This window comes from Pogoniulus pusillus, chromosome 28 (genome assembly GCF_015220805.1).
Source record: "Pogoniulus pusillus isolate bPogPus1 chromosome 28, bPogPus1.pri, whole genome shotgun sequence".
NCBI lineage: Eukaryota > Metazoa > Chordata > Aves > Piciformes > Lybiidae > Pogoniulus > Pogoniulus pusillus.
Window position 1 is genome coordinate 12,148,509 of NC_087291.1, and position 18,630 is coordinate 12,167,138.

General features: G+C 39.0%; 1 protein-coding gene across 6 annotated transcripts in view; it reads right to left on the reverse strand.

Annotated features, from left to right (window-relative positions):
• Positions 1 to 1,546: 1,546 nt before the first annotated feature.
• The window catches only part of LRRC72 (leucine rich repeat containing 72), a 64,459-nt gene continuing 47,375 nt past the window's right edge, over positions 1,547 to 18,630 (reverse strand). For 2 of the 6 annotated variants that reach the window (XM_064166932.1, XM_064166934.1), the window contains exons 2-9: positions 17,559 to 17,632; positions 14,232 to 14,301; positions 11,759 to 11,840; positions 11,210 to 11,323; positions 7,671 to 7,760; positions 5,090 to 5,254; positions 3,811 to 3,838; positions 1,547 to 1,843 (exon numbers count right to left, since the gene is read on the reverse strand). In XM_064166932.1, coding sequence (XP_064023002.1) covers positions 1,678 to 1,843; positions 3,811 to 3,838; positions 5,090 to 5,254; positions 7,671 to 7,760; positions 11,210 to 11,323; positions 11,759 to 11,840; positions 14,232 to 14,301; positions 17,559 to 17,632 — 789 coding nt within the window. In that variant the 3' untranslated portion in view covers positions 1,547 to 1,677. The remainder of the gene's footprint in view (positions 1,844 to 3,810; positions 3,839 to 5,089; positions 5,255 to 7,670; positions 7,761 to 11,209; positions 11,324 to 11,758; positions 11,841 to 14,231; positions 14,302 to 17,558; positions 17,633 to 18,630) is intronic. The other 4 variants (XM_064166937.1, XM_064166936.1, XM_064166933.1 and 1 more) reach the window with 3 other exon arrangements.

Here is an 18,630-nt window from a genome sequence, read left to right on the forward strand (position 1 = left end):
TTGGTCTACCTTTAAAGCCACAAGTATGAGGCTAATTTAAGGGCATTTACAAAGAGCACAGAATTTTAATCAGGGAAGAGAGGGAAGTTAGAATTGAAAAGGAAAGAGTCAACATAAAAAGGTGAAAGGAATTAGGAAATTTAATGAGATAAATCCCTTGTCTAGGATGGAGTAATCCCAAACAGCACTAAATACTGGGATTTGCCTGCATTGGCTGAACACCACCTGGGGGTCCTGGTGGGCAGCAAGCAGACCTGGAGCCTGCAGAATGCTCTGACAGCACTGAAGATGAATGATGTCCTGCACTGGTGAAAACAAAAGTATAGTACAGCCAGTAGATTGAAAGGGTCATTTTTCCACATGGTCAGCAGTTGCTGGGCCACACCTGGAAATACTATGTTCTATTTTGGTCCACTCAGTTCAAGGAAGACATTAAAAACAAGAGTATTCCAGCAAGGATGCCACCATGAAGGTCAAAGGGTTGGAGGAATTTAGGTTGTTCAACCCAGGAGAAAGAAGACTTGAGATCTGTTCAGTCTTGGAATACCTAGAGGTGGTTAGAATATGGGGGATGCACAGCAACAGGGCAACAGCTCAAGCTGTTGCAGGTGAAATCCCATCTGAATATAAGAAAAATGCTATGGAATCCAATTAAACACTGAAAGAAATTGCCAAGTGCTTGTACCTCCCTCACTGGAAACATTTGACTCGCCTTGATAGGGCACTGGATAGCCTAATCCCAGACTTGCATTTGATGGGAAACAGTGACTAGATAATCCCCAGAGATCACTGCCAACCTAGGCTGTCCTCAGGAGAGAAAGAAGGGACTCAGAAGATGAGCCACAAGTTGAAGAAGGGCTTTGATAACACCAGATATCATTGACTTTTAAGTCTTTCACCAAATGGAGGGAGGAGGAAATTGATTAATTTCCATCTATAGGCACATGTCCCTCTAGCTTCTTTAGTGGTAAGAGGCTTTAGAAGCTGAAAGTTCTGCAGCACTGTATGACTCATGTGGTTATAAACCAGGGTGTTAAAGGCAGTCAGCACCGTGTATGGCAAGTCCTGTCTCTCCAGAAGGACCAGTTAGCAGAGGCCTGCATACTGGGGGAGTACCAGCAGCCACAGGCAATAGCTAGGTATCAGCATACTTGAGAGTTCATGGTTCCACCGCATTGAGACCAAATGAGTATTCTCACAAAACAGGAGTTTCCAGAGTGTTCATGCAACACACAAATTAGCAGATGGAAACTTGAATCCCCCTCAGAAATAAGAAAAGCTAGTCATTGTTTTCTCATCTCTGTTTTGATGGAGGAACACAGGTCACTGCTAATTCTCCAGTAGAAACTAAGGAATGAAATCCTTTAGCCTAGGTGTTTCTAAAAATTCACTTGCAGTTTAGCATTAATCATTTCTGGTAACAGAATTCTCTTAAGAATTAGATTTCAAGCAATTTTAATTGTAGCACTGCTACTATTTCTCATTGGGTAATTACTTCTTTCCCCATATTATATATCTGATGATAAAAGGAGTGTTACACTAATGCTCATTTTGCTGGAAGTTCATTTAATGAGGTGCATGTTTTAATGCACGTGTTCTACAGAGATAATAACCTAGTTAAGAGGCTTATCTCCACTCAAGAGAGAGGATTCATTTTTTTCTTAGGGAAGAAAGCACTCATCTAAATTGGACAGTCAGCCTCTCATGGGGTTCTTCTGCTTTGCTTTCAAGACGTCGTTCTTGACAGGTGGCTACTGAGTTCCAGTCAACAGTGGAAAATTCCATTAGAGATCTTTTCATTGCCCTTGCTAAGACAGCATCTTCAAGGTTCTCAAGTGGTACTCTGCAAAGGGAACAAAGAAATGTGCATTACCTGAGTGTTTCTGAGCTACTTTAGAGCTAATTTACCACATGCACGCTGTAGAAAGTTAAATTAGAAGTCACAATCACACTAACAGCGAGGGTTTGAACAGTGTAAAATGTTGGAAGGTTTTCATCTTTTACCAAATATAACAAAGCAAAACAAACTGATAAAAGGTCAGGATTATTAAGGGGGAAAATTATTAGGGAAATATTAAGGGGGAAAATCATGCTAAAAATTATTTACAATATTTTTATGGTAGACTTAAAAATTTTGTTTTCACTGCTGTTTTTTCCCACAAAACTTATAATTGTTGTATACTTCTAATGCTTTGCTGCAATGGAAATCATAACAGTAATTTTGTGATTTCATAGTGATATGATGCCCACTCGTGTGCATGCACATTCATTTCAGCAGGCAAACAGCCCTTCTCCGAGCTCCAAATGCAGAACCTTGTGTTCATACATCCTACCCCAGCTGCAGTCTGGAGACAAAAGCGACAGACACACAACTTCAGTGCAGTGCTGACAAGAACTTCATGTTAGACAAAAACCTTTTAACCCTGCTACAGTATCATTTATTTCATAAAGATATACCTGTAGCAACAGACATCCAAGATAAACAATATGACTGTTTCCAGCAAGGACAGCTACACTTTGTCACATGCTCAGATACCTTGCAAAGCCTAAACACCTACATAAATAACATAGAGAGGAAATTGTGCTTCTACTGCATCAGTGAGGACAGCTAACCCCACTGAAAGCAGGAAAGAAGTCATTTTAAAACAAAAAATATCTTGATTGTAAGGAGCTGTGCTCACAGAATCACAGAATGATCTAGGTTGGAAGGGACTTTCAAAGGTCATCTAGTCAAGTCATCTCTGCAGTAAGCAGGGACATCCCCAACTGGATCAGGTTGCTCAGAGCCCTGTCAAGCCTCACCAGGGAAGGAGCCACAACCACCTCTCTGGGCAACCCGTTGCAGTGTTCCACTGCCTAACATCCAATCTAAGTCTGCTCTTCTCTAGTTTGAAGCCACTGCCCCTTGTCCTATCACTGCAGGCCTTTGTAAACAGTCTCCAGCCTTCTTGTAGGCCTCCTTCTGGTACTGGAAGGCTGCTGTTAGTTGTCCCTAGAGCCTTCTCTTCCCTAGGCTGAACAACCTCAGCTCCCTCCGCCTGTATTCGTAGCAGAGGTGCTCCAAGTCCCTGATCATTTTCATGGCCAAAGTGCTCCAAGTGTGTAGCTATATGAAACCACATTGTTAAAGGATATCATCCCATGTAGACTTTTATTATTTCCTTTAATAAATCTCTGAAATATTTGCAGAGGTAGAACCAGAAAGTACAAACAAGCCTGATAGCTGAAGTCTGCGAATTTACAAAGACAGCATCTAAAAATGTCATCACATTAAAAGGCAACCTTTATACTGCCTCACTCTGGACACAGATAACACAGCTAAGTTTTACATTTCTTTTCATGACTTTGAAATCAAACAGAATACAGAATACAAATCACATGAAGTTCACACTAAAAAAGTTTCATTTTAAGTCAATAATAGCTTCCAGAGAATATGTCTTTTTGAACAGCCAGTCAGGAGAAAGTCATCTGGGCCATAATACAGAACAGCTATCCTGATGCTCTGATACTTAAAGTTTAGGGCTTTTTTTCTAGTGATGAGCACTTAATCTTACAAATAAGTAGGATTTTTATATGCCTGTTTCCAAATGTGAGGAATACCTTTCGATACTACATTTCAGACAGCAGCAGGTACATTGTCTTACCAGAATGGCAGAGAGTTGAAACTATGTTAAATATAAAAGAACAGGACACTTGTCAAAAGCTCATTTTGGCTGGACATTTTCTCTGGGTAGGGTAGTTTTTAGGCTTGGGAAGAGGAAATTAAATACTTCAGAGATGCAAAAGAAAAAAAAATACCCCCATACTTACTTATTTGTCTGATTTCCAGATTTACTACCTGCAACAAAAGTTCAAATTAAGACATTTGTGGCTCTACAGCATTTTGATTAGTTGAAGATTACCATCCTGACCCAAAACTACTTGTTTAGACAAATTACCAACTAGCAGATGATTTGAAATGTTCAAGATCATCTTTTCCTACATGACTGTGCAACAAGTATCTGTCGTTGGGTTTATGTAGTGCTTGTATTTCATTTCCTGTATACTTACATTTCCATGCTTATTCCCCCCTTTCTTTCACTGAAAATTATGCCACTGCCTATACAGGTGGATGACTGCATGATACAGATCAAGGCAATTGTATGCTTAATTTGATAATAATCAGTAAAACACATAAATTATTAAACAGGATTACATTATCCTTTATTTCCCCCAATATGACTAAACTACATTTTTTCCCCAAACCTTTAGATTTATTAAATGCACTGGATTTGCTAAATGCACTGATTTCAGGTTTACTGCTGTGATATATACATTAAAAAAAAAAAAACCAACACTTATTACTGTTCCAACTTCATTTGGACTACCATTTAAAATGTTACCATTTCAGTCATCTATGCACAGTATTGATTTTTCTTATCTTTAAAATGTCAAAAAAAGCAGATGAGATCGTATGGACTGCAAAGTTTGTTCTAGATTGGCAGTGCTAGGAATCATAATGTTCCAGGTGTTATCCACCTGCTTTCTTGTGCCAGCATCCTGCTGTCTTCCAGATCTGAATCTTTAAGAACTCTAAAAATGACTTTACATGGTATTATAGGACCTCATTAAAATACCCTCAGCTTGTAAAGCATGAAAAGGAATCTGCTTACAAAACTAGGCAAGATATGTAAAGTCTGAAGCACTACTTTGTAGGCAATGCTTTCTTTTAGAGACCATATTATAAAGGCACTAGAGGGCATCAAAACTCTATGATGCTGATGACTCTCTGAGAGCCTAGAAGTCTACTGAGATGTTTTTAATTAAACTAAAACTAAAACTTAACACTCACAAGACATATATTGGAAAAAAAAACAACAGTTTGTTCAGCTATCTTGATGTTTTTAAAGACAATCCTGTAGCTATTATTTGCCACAATACTCTGAGCAGAAAGATTCATTTGTTGTGTGTTGCTGCTACTGCTACTACTAATTTATGAAGCTATTTGTTTGATTTCCTAATGTATTTATACTAATTTATGAAGCAGTTTGGTTGAGTTCCTGATGTATTTGTACTTTATTACTAACACAAGTAATTTTTTACCAGTTACCTGAGGGCATCATCAGTTTTCTGGCTGGTTGAGTGCGTTTGCTATATCCCACTGTAGTCCCCAGGGGTGTTTTTATTCTCTTTCCAAAAGCTATAGACTGCACAATCCGAGACCTTTCGAAGTTATACTCATGAAATGCTGACTCTCTTTCTCTTTGTGTAACTGCTGTGAAAAGGGATATACAACACATTTTTTCCATGCCACCTGAAAAGGCTGCTATTATCTATCTGTATGTAGAACAGGAGTCACCTTGTGTGCTGAGTTTTGTAACAATAGTGGTGTAAATCTCTGTAAATTCATAGAGTCGTAGAATTGTCAGGGCTGGAAGGGACCTCAAGAAACATCTAGTTCCAACTCCCCTGCCCTGGGCAAGGACACCTCACACTAGATCAGGGTGCCTGGCCTCAAAAACTTCCAGGGATGGGACTTCCACAGCTTCCCTGGGCAACCTGTTCCAACGTCTCACCACCCTCATGGTGAAGAACTTCTTCCTAACATCCAATCTGAATCTCCCCACTTCTAGTTTTGCTCCACTCCCCCTAGTCCTATCACTACCTGACATTCTAAACAGTCCCTCACCAGCTTTCTCATAGGCCCCCTTCAGATACTGGTAGGCCACAATAAGGTCTCCTTGATGCCTTCTCTTCTCCAGACTGAAAGTCCCAAATCTCTCAGTCTGTGTCCATAGGAGAGATGCTCCATCCTTCTGATCATCAATTCACAACTCAAAATGTGAACATAGGAATGATACTTTCTAAGGCTTTAGGGTGAAGCTCTCTCCACTAAAATATGTATTTTTATCTTGTAGGTGCAGTGGGATCAGAAGTTTTAGACCAAGAAACTATTCTTAATGCTTAAATGAGAGCTACTGCAGAAGTCAGTAACAATTTGGTTGTTCCTCTATGAAGAGCAAAACTAAGTCTTTGTTCAAGGCCAGTTCAACTCCCATTGCTCAGTTACAGAGAAAACAAAAGCTTTAGATTTTCCTGCTTTGCATTCTAATTAAAAAAAAAAAAAAGAAGAAGAAGAAGAAGAAGAAGAAAAAACAACTTTAAATTTTAAACAAAGACTTTGAGACTGTTAAATCAAATAGAGGCTGTTAACTTCAATGACATGAGCTGTATACTAATCTAGCACTTGGCTGTGGAACGAAGTGAGCAAAAGGCTTAGACCAAGTAACTCCAGCAGAAGCATTTTGAATTTAGGGCAGTTTTTAAGCCATGGTGTCTAGGGGACCAATTAGAAAGGAACTGCAGTAGTCATGCCTGGAGGTAACAGAAGTGTGAGCACATATCTTGAGTAAAGGAGACAGCCAGGGCTATGCTGTGGTAATGTTCCACAGATGGTGAAGAAGCTTTGTAATGTTAGAGAAATAGTTCAACAAATACAAAGTCCAGAGTACAGCCTGATACAAATTAATGCCTCAAGCCTTAATCCAGGACTGATTGCAGTATAACAGTATTCAGGAGATTAAGTCCAGGAAGGTTCACGGAAGTGTTTCTAGAGCTGTAAATGCAACACATATTTTCCAGCACATTAAGCTTCAGTCATCACTCCCTAGTCAAAAGAAGTCATTAGTAACAGTCTGGCAGACGTGCTAAGCACAGGTGTAACACAAGACCAAACATCCAAGAGACTGGAGGCACCAGTGAAAATGACTGTGTAGGGAAATGACCCTGCTGTCAGATCCAGCAGTTCCTCATCAACTCCTGACACACTCCACCCACCTGCTTCCCTTCACGACAGAACTATGAAGCCTGGCAGCACCTGAAGATGTCCTGTGGCTGCCTTCCTCAAATCCTGCATCCTCCTAGGGACTGGGAGCAGGTTTTCAAGAAGACATTGTTTTTCCATGTCACTTATACAGCAGAGCTGGGGCAGGAATCAACACCTTACTCAGTGCTTCCTAACAATTTCCAGTCCTCTGTCAATCACATAGCTCTCCAACACCCAGAGACAAAAACTACCAAAGCTGATATCATAGGTCCACTATGGTGGACTGATTAATCACCTGTCCATTCTTAAGACAATTTGGGGTTGTTGGCTGGGTTGGGTTTTTTTCTGTAGAATTTACACAGGACAAACTGTGAAAGATCTCATGATGATTTATGAAGATTTATATCTGAGACCTTGGTCAGAATATCTCTCACCTAGAAATGTGCATGTACATGTTTAAATTGTACAGAAAGATGTATACAGCTGAAGCTATTTTTTTGTATCTAAATAAGCATGCTCATTCAAGTGACTACATCATTTTGAATGCACAAGTGTAGGTAGACATTGCTAAGCACAGGGTTTGTACCTGTCTAACTCCAAAATACATACACCAGGATACAAGTTAGCCATACTCAACTTAGAAAGACAGAAATGAAAAGTATTTGGCAAAATAAACTCTTTATGCCATGCAAACTCTGTTTGCTTGACAAATATGGAGAAAAAAAGAGCTACCTGTTCATCACATCTTTTGCTATTCAACAAATGCATGTAAAAGAACAGGCAAGATTAATTAACTTCTATTTACAAATGGATTAAAATCAAAGGCAACTGCCCATGCTTTGTGAGAAGAGGAATCAATCCTTACACTTCCTGTCGAGGAGCTGTACTGAAGGAAGGAAGTATATCACGTGAAGCCGGTAGCCTGGGTCTTGCACCAGAGGGTTATGGAACAGGTCTGCAAAAGGTATACAACAAAATCAAACAACAGCAAAAACAAAACAAAACAAAACAAAACAAAAAAAAAAAACCAAACCACAAACCCAGCAAAAAAAACACAACTTAGCAAGGCAAGAAATTTAAAGATCTCAGGGAGCCAACGATTTTGTACAAAGTATCATCAAATTTAAATTGTTCTTATGCAGGGCAAGCAAAGCACAGTTTCTACACATGCAGCGTTACCTACACATGAACTGCAAGAACTGGTTTACTGCAGAGCACATAAAGTGCCACAGACAAGAATTGAGTCAAGCTGCCCCTGTGCACTCCAATCTTTTGAAGGTATTAGTAGTAGTAGTAGTGTTAGTATTATTTATGAGTCACTAAAGCTTGAAGAGCTTCAGAACACCTAAGCTCTTCAAGCTTTAGCAACTTTTTTCCCCTGTGTCTTAAGTTGTCACATCTAAAATACTACTCTTATTCAAAATAGAAATCGCCTAAAAATACCTAAGAAAACCAAAGACAAAATCTTAGTGACTCATAAAACTTGATGGGTTTTAGCAGTTATTTTAAGGGTGCAATAAGGCTGGAGTGGGCATTTGGTATCTTCTACACAGAAAACATTTGTTCAGGTAATCAAAGAACTTAAATTCCCTGTACTCAGAAGCAGTAAGAGGCCCACAAGGTGGCAGCAAAAGAAAGTTCCACTTTTACCAAACCAGTACACATCCATCTTTTCTAGAAAGTGTTAATCAGAAAGCATTTTAGCTCTAAATCTGATAAGTCTGTTCTTGAGTAAAAAAATAATTATGTGATAGCATTCCAGAGAGATAAAAAAGTTTCATACAGATCTCTAAAAGCAGGTACATTTAGTAGTGGAATGGAATGAAAATACAAGAGATTTTTTTTTTTTTTATCCAAGGCACAATTCAGGGTTGATACTAAGTACTTCTGAAGCTGGATGCTACTTGGAGCACATCCCTCTGCATCAACACTGATTTGTAGGTTTGGTTTAGAGTATATGAATTTTCCTGCTGCTTGTCCTTACAATAAATCCCATCACTGTACAGATCAAGATGGTCTCACTTTATGGAACACCTGAAATTATTTCTTAGTTCTGCTATCTACATTCTTGTCAAGGTTATGCAATTTTATTTTCCCAAATTAAGGATAGTGCTTTCTTCCTTCACAGCTTTGTCTGGTTTCTCTGTTTGGAGCATAGGAAAACAGTGGGCCTATCCCACCTGAGGCAGACAGTAGCTACTGTGGTATAAACACAGTGAAGAACAAAAAGAGTTTTTTGAGGTCTAGCAGCAAGATGTTATCGGCTATAGATAATAAATCACTTGAGGCAATTTACAGAGTACATAACAAAAAGCTTGGATTCCAACAGGGAGACGTAAGCACAAAGTGAGCCTATAAAGGAACCTCCTATATATGCAGTTGTGAGCAACCAGACAGTAAATCCAGAAGCTGAACGTTTTCCCTACGTGCCTGATGAAGAATGGCGTTATGCTGCAAATCCAGCGCAGGGCAGTGGCTAAAAATCGGAAGAGAGACTTAAGGAAGAGAGAAAAATGCAGCATTTTGCCAGCTGGATGCTGCTTCCGAAGAGAACAGTAACAGTGTCTTAGACCTCCCCATTTTAATGTCCTCAAAATGCTACAAAGTAATCAAATGTTACCATGCATCCGGAAACTCTGTTGAAGGCTACCAAGAAGAGTTTTTTAAACACATTGTTCCAGACCTAAAAAAAGTTCTACTGCACAACAGGAGAACGTCCCCATTCCCAAAACAGCTTCTCTTTTCTTAAGATGAGTTAGAGGCACAGCCCTTTCCTAAGCTATAGGGTTCTCTGCACCCATCTCACATTTCTTATATTATAAGGAGGCATTTAGATGATATAGTAATATGATATATAGAATATGACTTTGAAAACTTACTCTGTTCATTTTGTGCTGTAATTTACTTCAAATATGACAGCATTTTTTACTGGAGCAATAGAGAGTCCTGTTAATTTGAGAATTCATTTAAAACAAACACATTGACAATCTCTTCATGACTGAAAAGGTCCAAAAGGAATGACTGTAAACTTACAGTTAGGAAGTTTCTTCCACCCATCAGCATTTATCCTCATATCTTTGAATTAAAGAACACTTCCTTTTCTTTCTCAGGGTAGATAAGTATACTCTATATATCTTGACAGTTCTCTTAAACACTTGCATCTTGATGTTGGTGACCAGTCCAATGCACACTCAATTTTCACTATGGCTTTTGTGACTGCCACGCACAAGAACTCAGCAGCATTTTAACTACCTGCTATTTATCTTTATTTCCTTCAGATGGTTGCAACAAGTACAACAAACTCCTTATGACTGATGAAGCTCCTTATATTATTTTGTAGGACTGTAAAATCCAATTCAAGTAGCTGCACCATTCATAACACAAGATACCTGTCTGGACTTTGCCTCATCACTTCAAACAACTCCACTCTGAAATGGACCATTTTATCAATCTTGCATGTAATGAAAGAAATTACAATAATTGGCTGGCATATTGTCTTCTAAAAGACTTCATCTGGTTTTTAGTTTTGGCCCAAGGTTAAGTTCAACTAACACTGTACTTTCCAAGTCATGTTTTCCTTTCTTGCAGTCAGACATTTTGTTTTCTGAATTGATAAGGAAGGTTGACTACATTCACCTCCATTAACTGTTTTCTCAAAGTACTGTTTGGCATGACCTATCGTGGCATTCCTTCAGGAACTATGGAAAAAGACTGCTTAGATTTTTCACCTTCAAGAGGTCAGCAGCATATACTCTTATCTTCCCTGGTGGCTACTTCTTACATTGTAACTTAGTGGTGCCACTCCATTTTGTATAACTTTCTTTGAAATTTCAGAGTCCATGCTACTTCCACTTCCATGCAGCATTTTAAAAGGTATACTGCTTAGCAAGTATTGTTATAATATCTAAATTATATCTGTTCTTAGACTCTAAGTGATCCACTAGGTGCCAAAAAAAAAAAGATGGAGAAAGTAAGTTCTATGAGCAATAGAATTAACAAGGTTGAAAGGTGGGTTCTATAACCTGTAACTCCCAGTCCTAACAACAATAACACCTATTCCTCAACTCCACCTCTATGATAATCCCACTGTACTTCCATGTTGCCTTACAAGAAGGCAGCAGCAAGTTGCTTTGACTGCCTCCAAGGTACTCAACCAGAAGACTGGTTAGCCAGCAGAAAGAGTTAACTTCTGAAACCAATTGGCAGGCTTTTTTCTTAGTTGAGGTGCTATCTGAGGAATTTTCATGTCTTAGAGATCTCTTTCTTCTGTCAGATTTAGCTGAAATGGATAATTAGCTTCAAAAGCCATTGGCAGATGATGCGGAAACAGACAAGAAACATCCTGATAAGAAACATTTAAAAAACGACTGCTTGCTGTTCTGCAAAACAAAAATAAGGTATTACTTAGAGTCTGCAAACTTCTAATTCCTTTCAGTTCCTTCACTGTTCTGTCAAGTGATTTTAACTGGTTGTTGTGAAGCAACAGAATCTGTAATACACATAAGTGCTTCAGAGCACCTGAAATAAAATGAAATATAACTAATTATTCTCACCATACCTGGCTGCCTTTATTAGCTAATTATTTTGCTATGCTGCACACAGAAGTTGACATTCTAGTTATACATCTATGTCTTTTAGTAGCACGAAGTTTTCCTCCCTCCCTTTCTCCCTTCCTCCCTCCCTTTCTCCCTTCCTCCCTCCCTTCCTCCCTTCCATACTTCCTTCCTCCCTCCCTTCCTCCCTTCCATACTTCCTTCTTCCCTCCCTTCCTTCCCTCCCATGCTTTCTCCCTCACTCCCTTCCTTTCCTTACTTCCTCCCTCCTTCCCTCCATTCCTTCCAACTTTTCAACCAATAAGTTAAATACAGTTGTCCACCTTTATAAATCTGAGTGCCCATACACAGAAAACGAAGTGCAGCATCTGCTCAGCATCTAAACAGGGAAGAATGGTACCTGAGATATCTGTCAGTTCATTATTGTTGAGATAGAGTTCAGTCAAGCAGTAGTTCTTGCTCAAAAAAGTTAAATCTTGAATCTGAAATTAGAGTTGGGAAAACTTTTATAAGTGAGTCTAACTTTGGAAAAGTGTAAACACTCTTGAAAACATTAACTACAGGTAGTTTCTTATATCTAAGACTTCTGGTGTAAGGATTCTCTTGACAGCAGAACCTTCATTAGAAATACTAATTACACATCAACTACAAGCAGTACAGCCTTACCCTAATCTTTTGAAATATGAGTTTGTATTTGGAAGCAGATATCACTGAATTGTGATCTTTACATTTTTTTCTTCTATTCACATGTGAAATATTTTTAATTGTGAGGACACCCTTGCAGGATCTAATCATTCTCTGTTGATTTAAGAATATTTCTGAAATATATCCTTGGAATGAGAACAACATAGTTTTAAAAGTATTTCTTCACCAGCAGATCTAAAGAGAACATATTTACTCTAAACTTCCAAAAGTTAATCAGATTTACAGAATCAATTACTATTAGAGGAGAGGAGAGGAGAGGAGAGGAGAGGAGAGGAGAGGAGAGGAGAGGAGAGGAGAGGAGAGGAGAGGAGAGGAGAGGAGAGGAGAGGAGAGGAGAGGAGAGGAGAGGAGAGGAGAGGAGAGGAGAGGAGAGGAGAGGAGAGGAGAGGAGAGGAGAGGAGAGGAGAGGAGAGGAGAGGAGAGGAGAGGGGAGGGGAGGGGAGGAGAGGGGAGGGGAGGAGAAGAGAGGATAGGAGAGGGGAGGAGAAGAGAGGATAGGAGAGGGGAGGAGAAGAGAGGATAGGAGAGGAGAGGGGGAAAGCATATATGGTTACATTTATTTTCAATCCCTATGAAATCTCATCTCACCTGACTTCAGTGCCAGGTAATGCCTGTGTTGTGGGATACCAAAGTGAATATTACAGCAACTGCCTAAGTATTCACCCCACAGATTAAATGAAAACCCAGTTAATTGCAAACAGAATTTTATTCCTGACACTACTTCGATTTCTATGATGCAGAGTCATTTGTTAGTGGGGGAATGACTTCAGCCCCTGCATTGTGCCACCAATTTTAAAAGAGATGTGCTTTGCTCTCCGTATTTGCAATACATGATGGCTGCAAGGAGAATAAGACAGAGGTTTTTTTCCATTCTTAATGTTCTCTGAAATCCTCTGAGAAAAGAAACTTCAAAACAATACCATTCTCTGAGTCTTGCCTCACCTCAGGACAACCTGGTTCAGTGAAAACAGCAATATTCTACACATTAAACAATCCTATTCTTCACAGTCATTATTGTCTCTTGTGTAGTGTGAAGCTCACACATACTGTATATAGAGGCATTTCTCTCCACCTGATAAATTCAGAGGTTTAAGAACCATCTGAATTTTACCTTTTGTGTGTGTGTGTGTGTGTGTGATAAAATTATTGTAATGCATTTTTAAGGAAAGAAAACAAAACCTCTGACACAAGTTCAGGAAAATATGCTTCTCCTATTAGAGCATTTAGCTGATACTCCTCCTTGAGAGCCACCAAGTGGCTTCTCCACACAAGTTATATTAAAGACTTACATTTCCAAACAAGTTATGCATAACAACAGAACAGCAATTTTTGTTACTGCTTAGGTAGGCGAGTGAGATGTCTGCAAAAATCAGATTTATTTGTCTCTTATGGTTAGGAAAACCAGTTCTACTTAGTTACCAGGCCATTTTTTCTTTAGTGACCTTTAGAAACACAAGAGAAAGCCTTACAATACCTGTGATTTTAGTTGAACCTTTTAATGGAGCCATATTTTCACTCTCTTTGAAAACAGTTGGATAACCACAGGTCTTTCAGTTAAGATGCTTTATAATTGATGTTAGCCTGGGGCAGCAGATACACATGTGCTCCTAAGTGACATGGAATGTAATTTTTTTTCGTGCTGCTCACAGAGCTACTTATTTACCTGAGCAAACAATTCTGTTGCTCTAAGAACCTGGGCCCATTGTGAAAGTCATGCAAATGACTGTACAGCAAGATATTTTTAAAGCAGGTTAGAAGTGTGTAGGGTTTATTACTTTCTTGCTTTTCCATTACCAGTGAATGCTAATGGTGAAGATTTGGAGTGAATTCAGACATTTAATAATGGTTAGCTGCGTATTTGGAGATTTCTAAGTCAGACAATTATCCTGTCAAGCAGTTGATTTTGTGCAAAACCTCCTGTTTCTTAACTACACAACATTTAGAAAGGTGAAGTGAATCTAAAGAAGAATATATTCATACACTCTGTAATGCAAATCAAAATACTGTTTCTTCAAAGCTGTTATGTTTAAATCAATTAAGTTAATCTGGAAATTAGAAACTATTTATTACTTTGACAATTTTATAATACTTCATGTTAGAAAAAACATGGAATAATGATCAAGGAACATAGATGCATTGTTCTGCTCTTTAAAGGAATACCTAATTACCTTATTGTTGTTAATCCACAAGCACCTTAACCTACGAAACTGTGACAGACTTGGGATACTTCTTAGTTCTCTGGTGGAAGGGAGAAAAAAAGGAGTAACAAATATCTTAACATTAATGGTGCATAATTATATAAGCACTGAAAAGTCATATTTATGTAAAAATCACAGCAGAGAAAGATGCAGAAAACAATGAGACAGAGGCAATGTAAGCATTCTACACACCCAAAAGTGAAACAAAGCAGCAGGTGGTAAAGAAATGAGAATGAACCAAGTGGTAAATTGTTGTTTGGTTTTTTTTTTCCACAATGGCATTTCTTTTCCTAGGGAGTACAAGTCCCTTATGGATGATGCAGCTTTCAAAAATCCTGTTCAGGACACAGGAGGAGATGTTGGCATCCTGGGGACACAAACCTAAAGACAAAATGCTTTGAAGGTGCAGTTAGGATTGTCCAGGCACCATACCAGAGAAGCCAACAGAAGACAGACACTGAGCACATCAATGTGCATTTCTTATTGTTTTTCATATTAGTGCATAGTTTTATTTTTTTCCCTACTTTTTCATCCCTCTTCTCTCCTGTCCTCATACAAACTTAGTATTTACTCATATTCATTAGCAGTTTTGTTTTAAATCAAAGTGCACACCCAATAAAGCTGAAACAATCTCCTAAGTGCTGGTAGTTCTTTTGTTTAATTGTGTGTCTAGCAGCGCTTTGAGCTTTCCACTCTACTATAGACAGCAAATTACCTGCTAACCAGAGAATATCGGTGAGGTGCCAAGCAATTTTCACTAATTGTTCCTCCTTACTTTCAATTGCTTGAAATAAACATTCTTGATTTCCACTAGAATAATCACAGACAGCATCTACATGAGAAATTTTAATTGACATAATAAAACTTTCCTTGTGGATTTACACGTGTTGCAAGACTAAGGACAGTGTTTCAGACAGGACTATTGGATTGATAAAAATTAACCTCACACTATCAGCCTAAAATGGTCTGTTTGTCTTCCAGCTGTGAAGACTAATTTCCTATGACAGGCAGGTCACAAAGATACAGACAAAGAGGCAGTGGGCACGTTTTCTGATTTTGTATTTGAAGAAAAAGTTTATCAAGAGCAAACTCTACAAAGCTGAGGTGCTGTCCTTTTATTCTTTTGCACTGCTGAGAATCATGTAGATTGTCCCATGCTGCTACTTTGTTAAATTTGGTTTTTGGCTTTCTCAAACAATCCATAAAATCAATCCCTGCAAGTACATATTTTCATGTTGATAGGACACTGAGAGCTCTTACAGAGCTACTGTCCAATTCCTCTGTATTTCAGGTAGCAAAGCCAAAATTTCCCTCATGTTCTTAGGCACTGCCATTCTATACCTAGTTTACAGGTTTACATTTTAATTGGCTCTACACTCTCTGTAGTAACACCTTCATCTTGATTATCTCCAAGCCTTGATCTGTTGGTTGTTTTTTTTTTTTCTGGTATTAAAGCATTTAATTTGCCTCAGGTAGAGCTTAATTCCTCTAACATTTTGAAAGAGCTTGGCCCTGTCTGTATGCCTTCTAGACTTAGCATGTCTCTTACAAACTGATCCTCCTTGGCCTGCAGCACTCTTTTCCTACCTACTGCTAAGTTAATCAGTTTTTCTAGGATGACAGCTTTCAGTATCCAAAAGTACATTTTTTTTCATGTCCCTTCAACAGTAGTAGTCTAAAAATATAAACTCATTCCCTCTTATTTGATTTACTTTAATTTTTTCTTCATTTTCTTATTTAAACCAGGAGAAAATTATATCAAACTAACAGTTAAGGAGGCATGATCTGATACTGATACTGTCTGAGGTTAAAGGCTTATATAAACTTGTATAGAATAAAAGTAATTCACTTTTCTCCAGTCATCAAAGAAGCCAGCATGCATCATCCTTCTCAACATGATTTCATGAAAAGGCATATCACTCCTCTGTCTGCCATCTGAACATCTCTTTTTATTCCAAACCAAAAAAGAATACTTCAAAGCTAGTGAGGGCACACACCTAAGTATTTAAAATCAGAAAATGTCTCTGTTAAGGCTATATCTTAATTCTTCTACACACACACATGACAATTTTCTTGTATTGCTTAGAAAATACATTAATGCATCTCATAACTTTCTTGTTGTTTAAATTTCTCCCTGAGATTTCATGAGTGTTTTCTTGTTTTTACAATATATATTTTCAATATTTGACAGTGACTATACAGCTTGCATTGTCTTTTCACAAAGAGTTGAATGTGTTCTTGGTGTGAATTAGGAGATATGCTATGGAATTTAGGGACATGAGTGGGCACACAGATTTACAAGGCCATCTGACTTCCATTAAAACCAGGCTAGAAAACAGGGAAATCCTCTGACACCGTCTCTTCTTTTGCACCCATATGACCTAAAGACCTTGAAAACCTTGCCCCTGGAGTTATTAAGCTACACTAGCTCTTTATACATGATATCAGCTGTACAAACAGTAAATGCAGTTGTGAGGCTGCAGACAGGTATGCAACACTTGGAATTATGCCCTGGCCAGAAATTCAAAGTATGCTTTCCAAAAACTTTGAAGTATGCCCTGTCATGTACCATCTATGGTAGCCTCTCAGCATGTTCATCCTACAACATACAGCTCTATCAGCCGAGATCACCCACAGGTTCATGAAAGCTTTGCCTTCCTTCACTTAGCATGGTTTCTTCTTCTCATCTGCCCTACATCTTAAACTGTTTCATGAAGTTCTCAGAGATCGGTTTTGTGATCGGTATTGCCAGACCCGAAAAAGTGTTCTTGTACTCTCTTCATGTTGCCCTGCCCTCCCTTCAATTCTTAATAGCAGAAATGAAAGCAATTTGAAAGCTGCTACCAGTGAGTTTTACTGTTAAAAATAAGAGATTCCTTCAAGGAGGTGAGAAATTTGGCAGGTCTTAAGATTGGGCAGATCCTATGTTTTTTGATTTATCACCTTGACACTCTTTCCACCCAGCCTTACAAGTCAGATAGGCAGAGATCAGTCCATTAAGCCTCACTCCTCTGCTCTTGTGGTAGAAGTTCATGTGCAACTCCACGTTACAGATCCTGGAGCCATTCTGGATTGCTGGATTAGGACTGTGCACCTAGGGCTGATGCTGTTAACTGGGTATATCTCCACTATTCCTTCCTTGGCAACATGTTTGGACTACATATAAATATGATTTAATAATATTTCTCATAAAAACAGTGTTCAGAGAGTAGCCAATACAAAGCACTATGAAATGTTACCATTTGCTCTGTGCTCTACTTTTACTAAAAGCCAAACCAAGCAACACATTTTACTTACTGTCCAGCCAGATACAACACTAAGACATCCATGTTCCTCTTAAAGCCACAGATCTTCAGCTGTTTTTCCATTGCCTGACAGTAAACAGTACATTTGTCAGCATAATATGCTGTGTAATTATGAATTCACTACATTATAACATGTGTATATTCAGTGTCCAAATTAATATGCACAAGAAAATCTTAGCAACCTTGCAAACTGCAACACATAGCCTTAACACAGATAAAGAGATATTAAATTAGCAATCTCTAGTTTAAACTGATAAAAGTACTCCCAACAAATATGTTACATTTACACTACTTTTTCTGTGGAGAATCATAGTTCATAGGCATGAAGTGAAAAAGAGTGTTGACTGAAGAATGGGCTTCTCACCCAGGTCAGCCAGCCCAGTGCAAGGGAGTTGCAACTTAATTTCAGACAACTTTACAGATAAGTTTTAAAATTATATACCCAGATATCTCTGCTAGTATATTTAATGTTGAAAAATGTAGACATGGTTTTTCAATTTGCAGATTACACTACTGATGTGCTGCAATGGTGTACAAGAAAAGACTGGATGAGGCACTCAATGCCATGATCTAGTTAATTGGATAGGGCTGAGTGATAGCTTGGACTGGACTTTACTGTGTCTGGTTCTGGGCTCCTCAGTTCGAGAGAGATGTTGAGATACTGGAACGTGTCCACAAGAGGGCGACAAAGCTGGTGAGAGGCCTGGAGCACAGCCCTGTGAGGAGAGGCTGAGGCAGCTGGGGGTGTGCAGCCTGCAGCAGAGGAGGCTCAGGGCAGACCTCATTGCTCTCTACAGCTACCTGAAGGGAGGCTGTAGCCAGCTGGGGGTTGCGCCCTTCTCCCAGGCAACCAGAAACAGAACAAGGGGACACAGTCTCAAGTTGTGCCAGGGAAGGTCTAGGCTGGATGTTAGGAGGAAGTTGTTGCCAGACAGAGTGATTGCCATTGGAATGGTCTGCCCAGGGAGGTGGTGGACTTGCCATCCCTGGAGGTGTTCAAGCAAAGCCTGGATGAGGCACTTAGTGCCATGGTCTGGTTGATTGGATAGGGCTGGGTGCTAGGT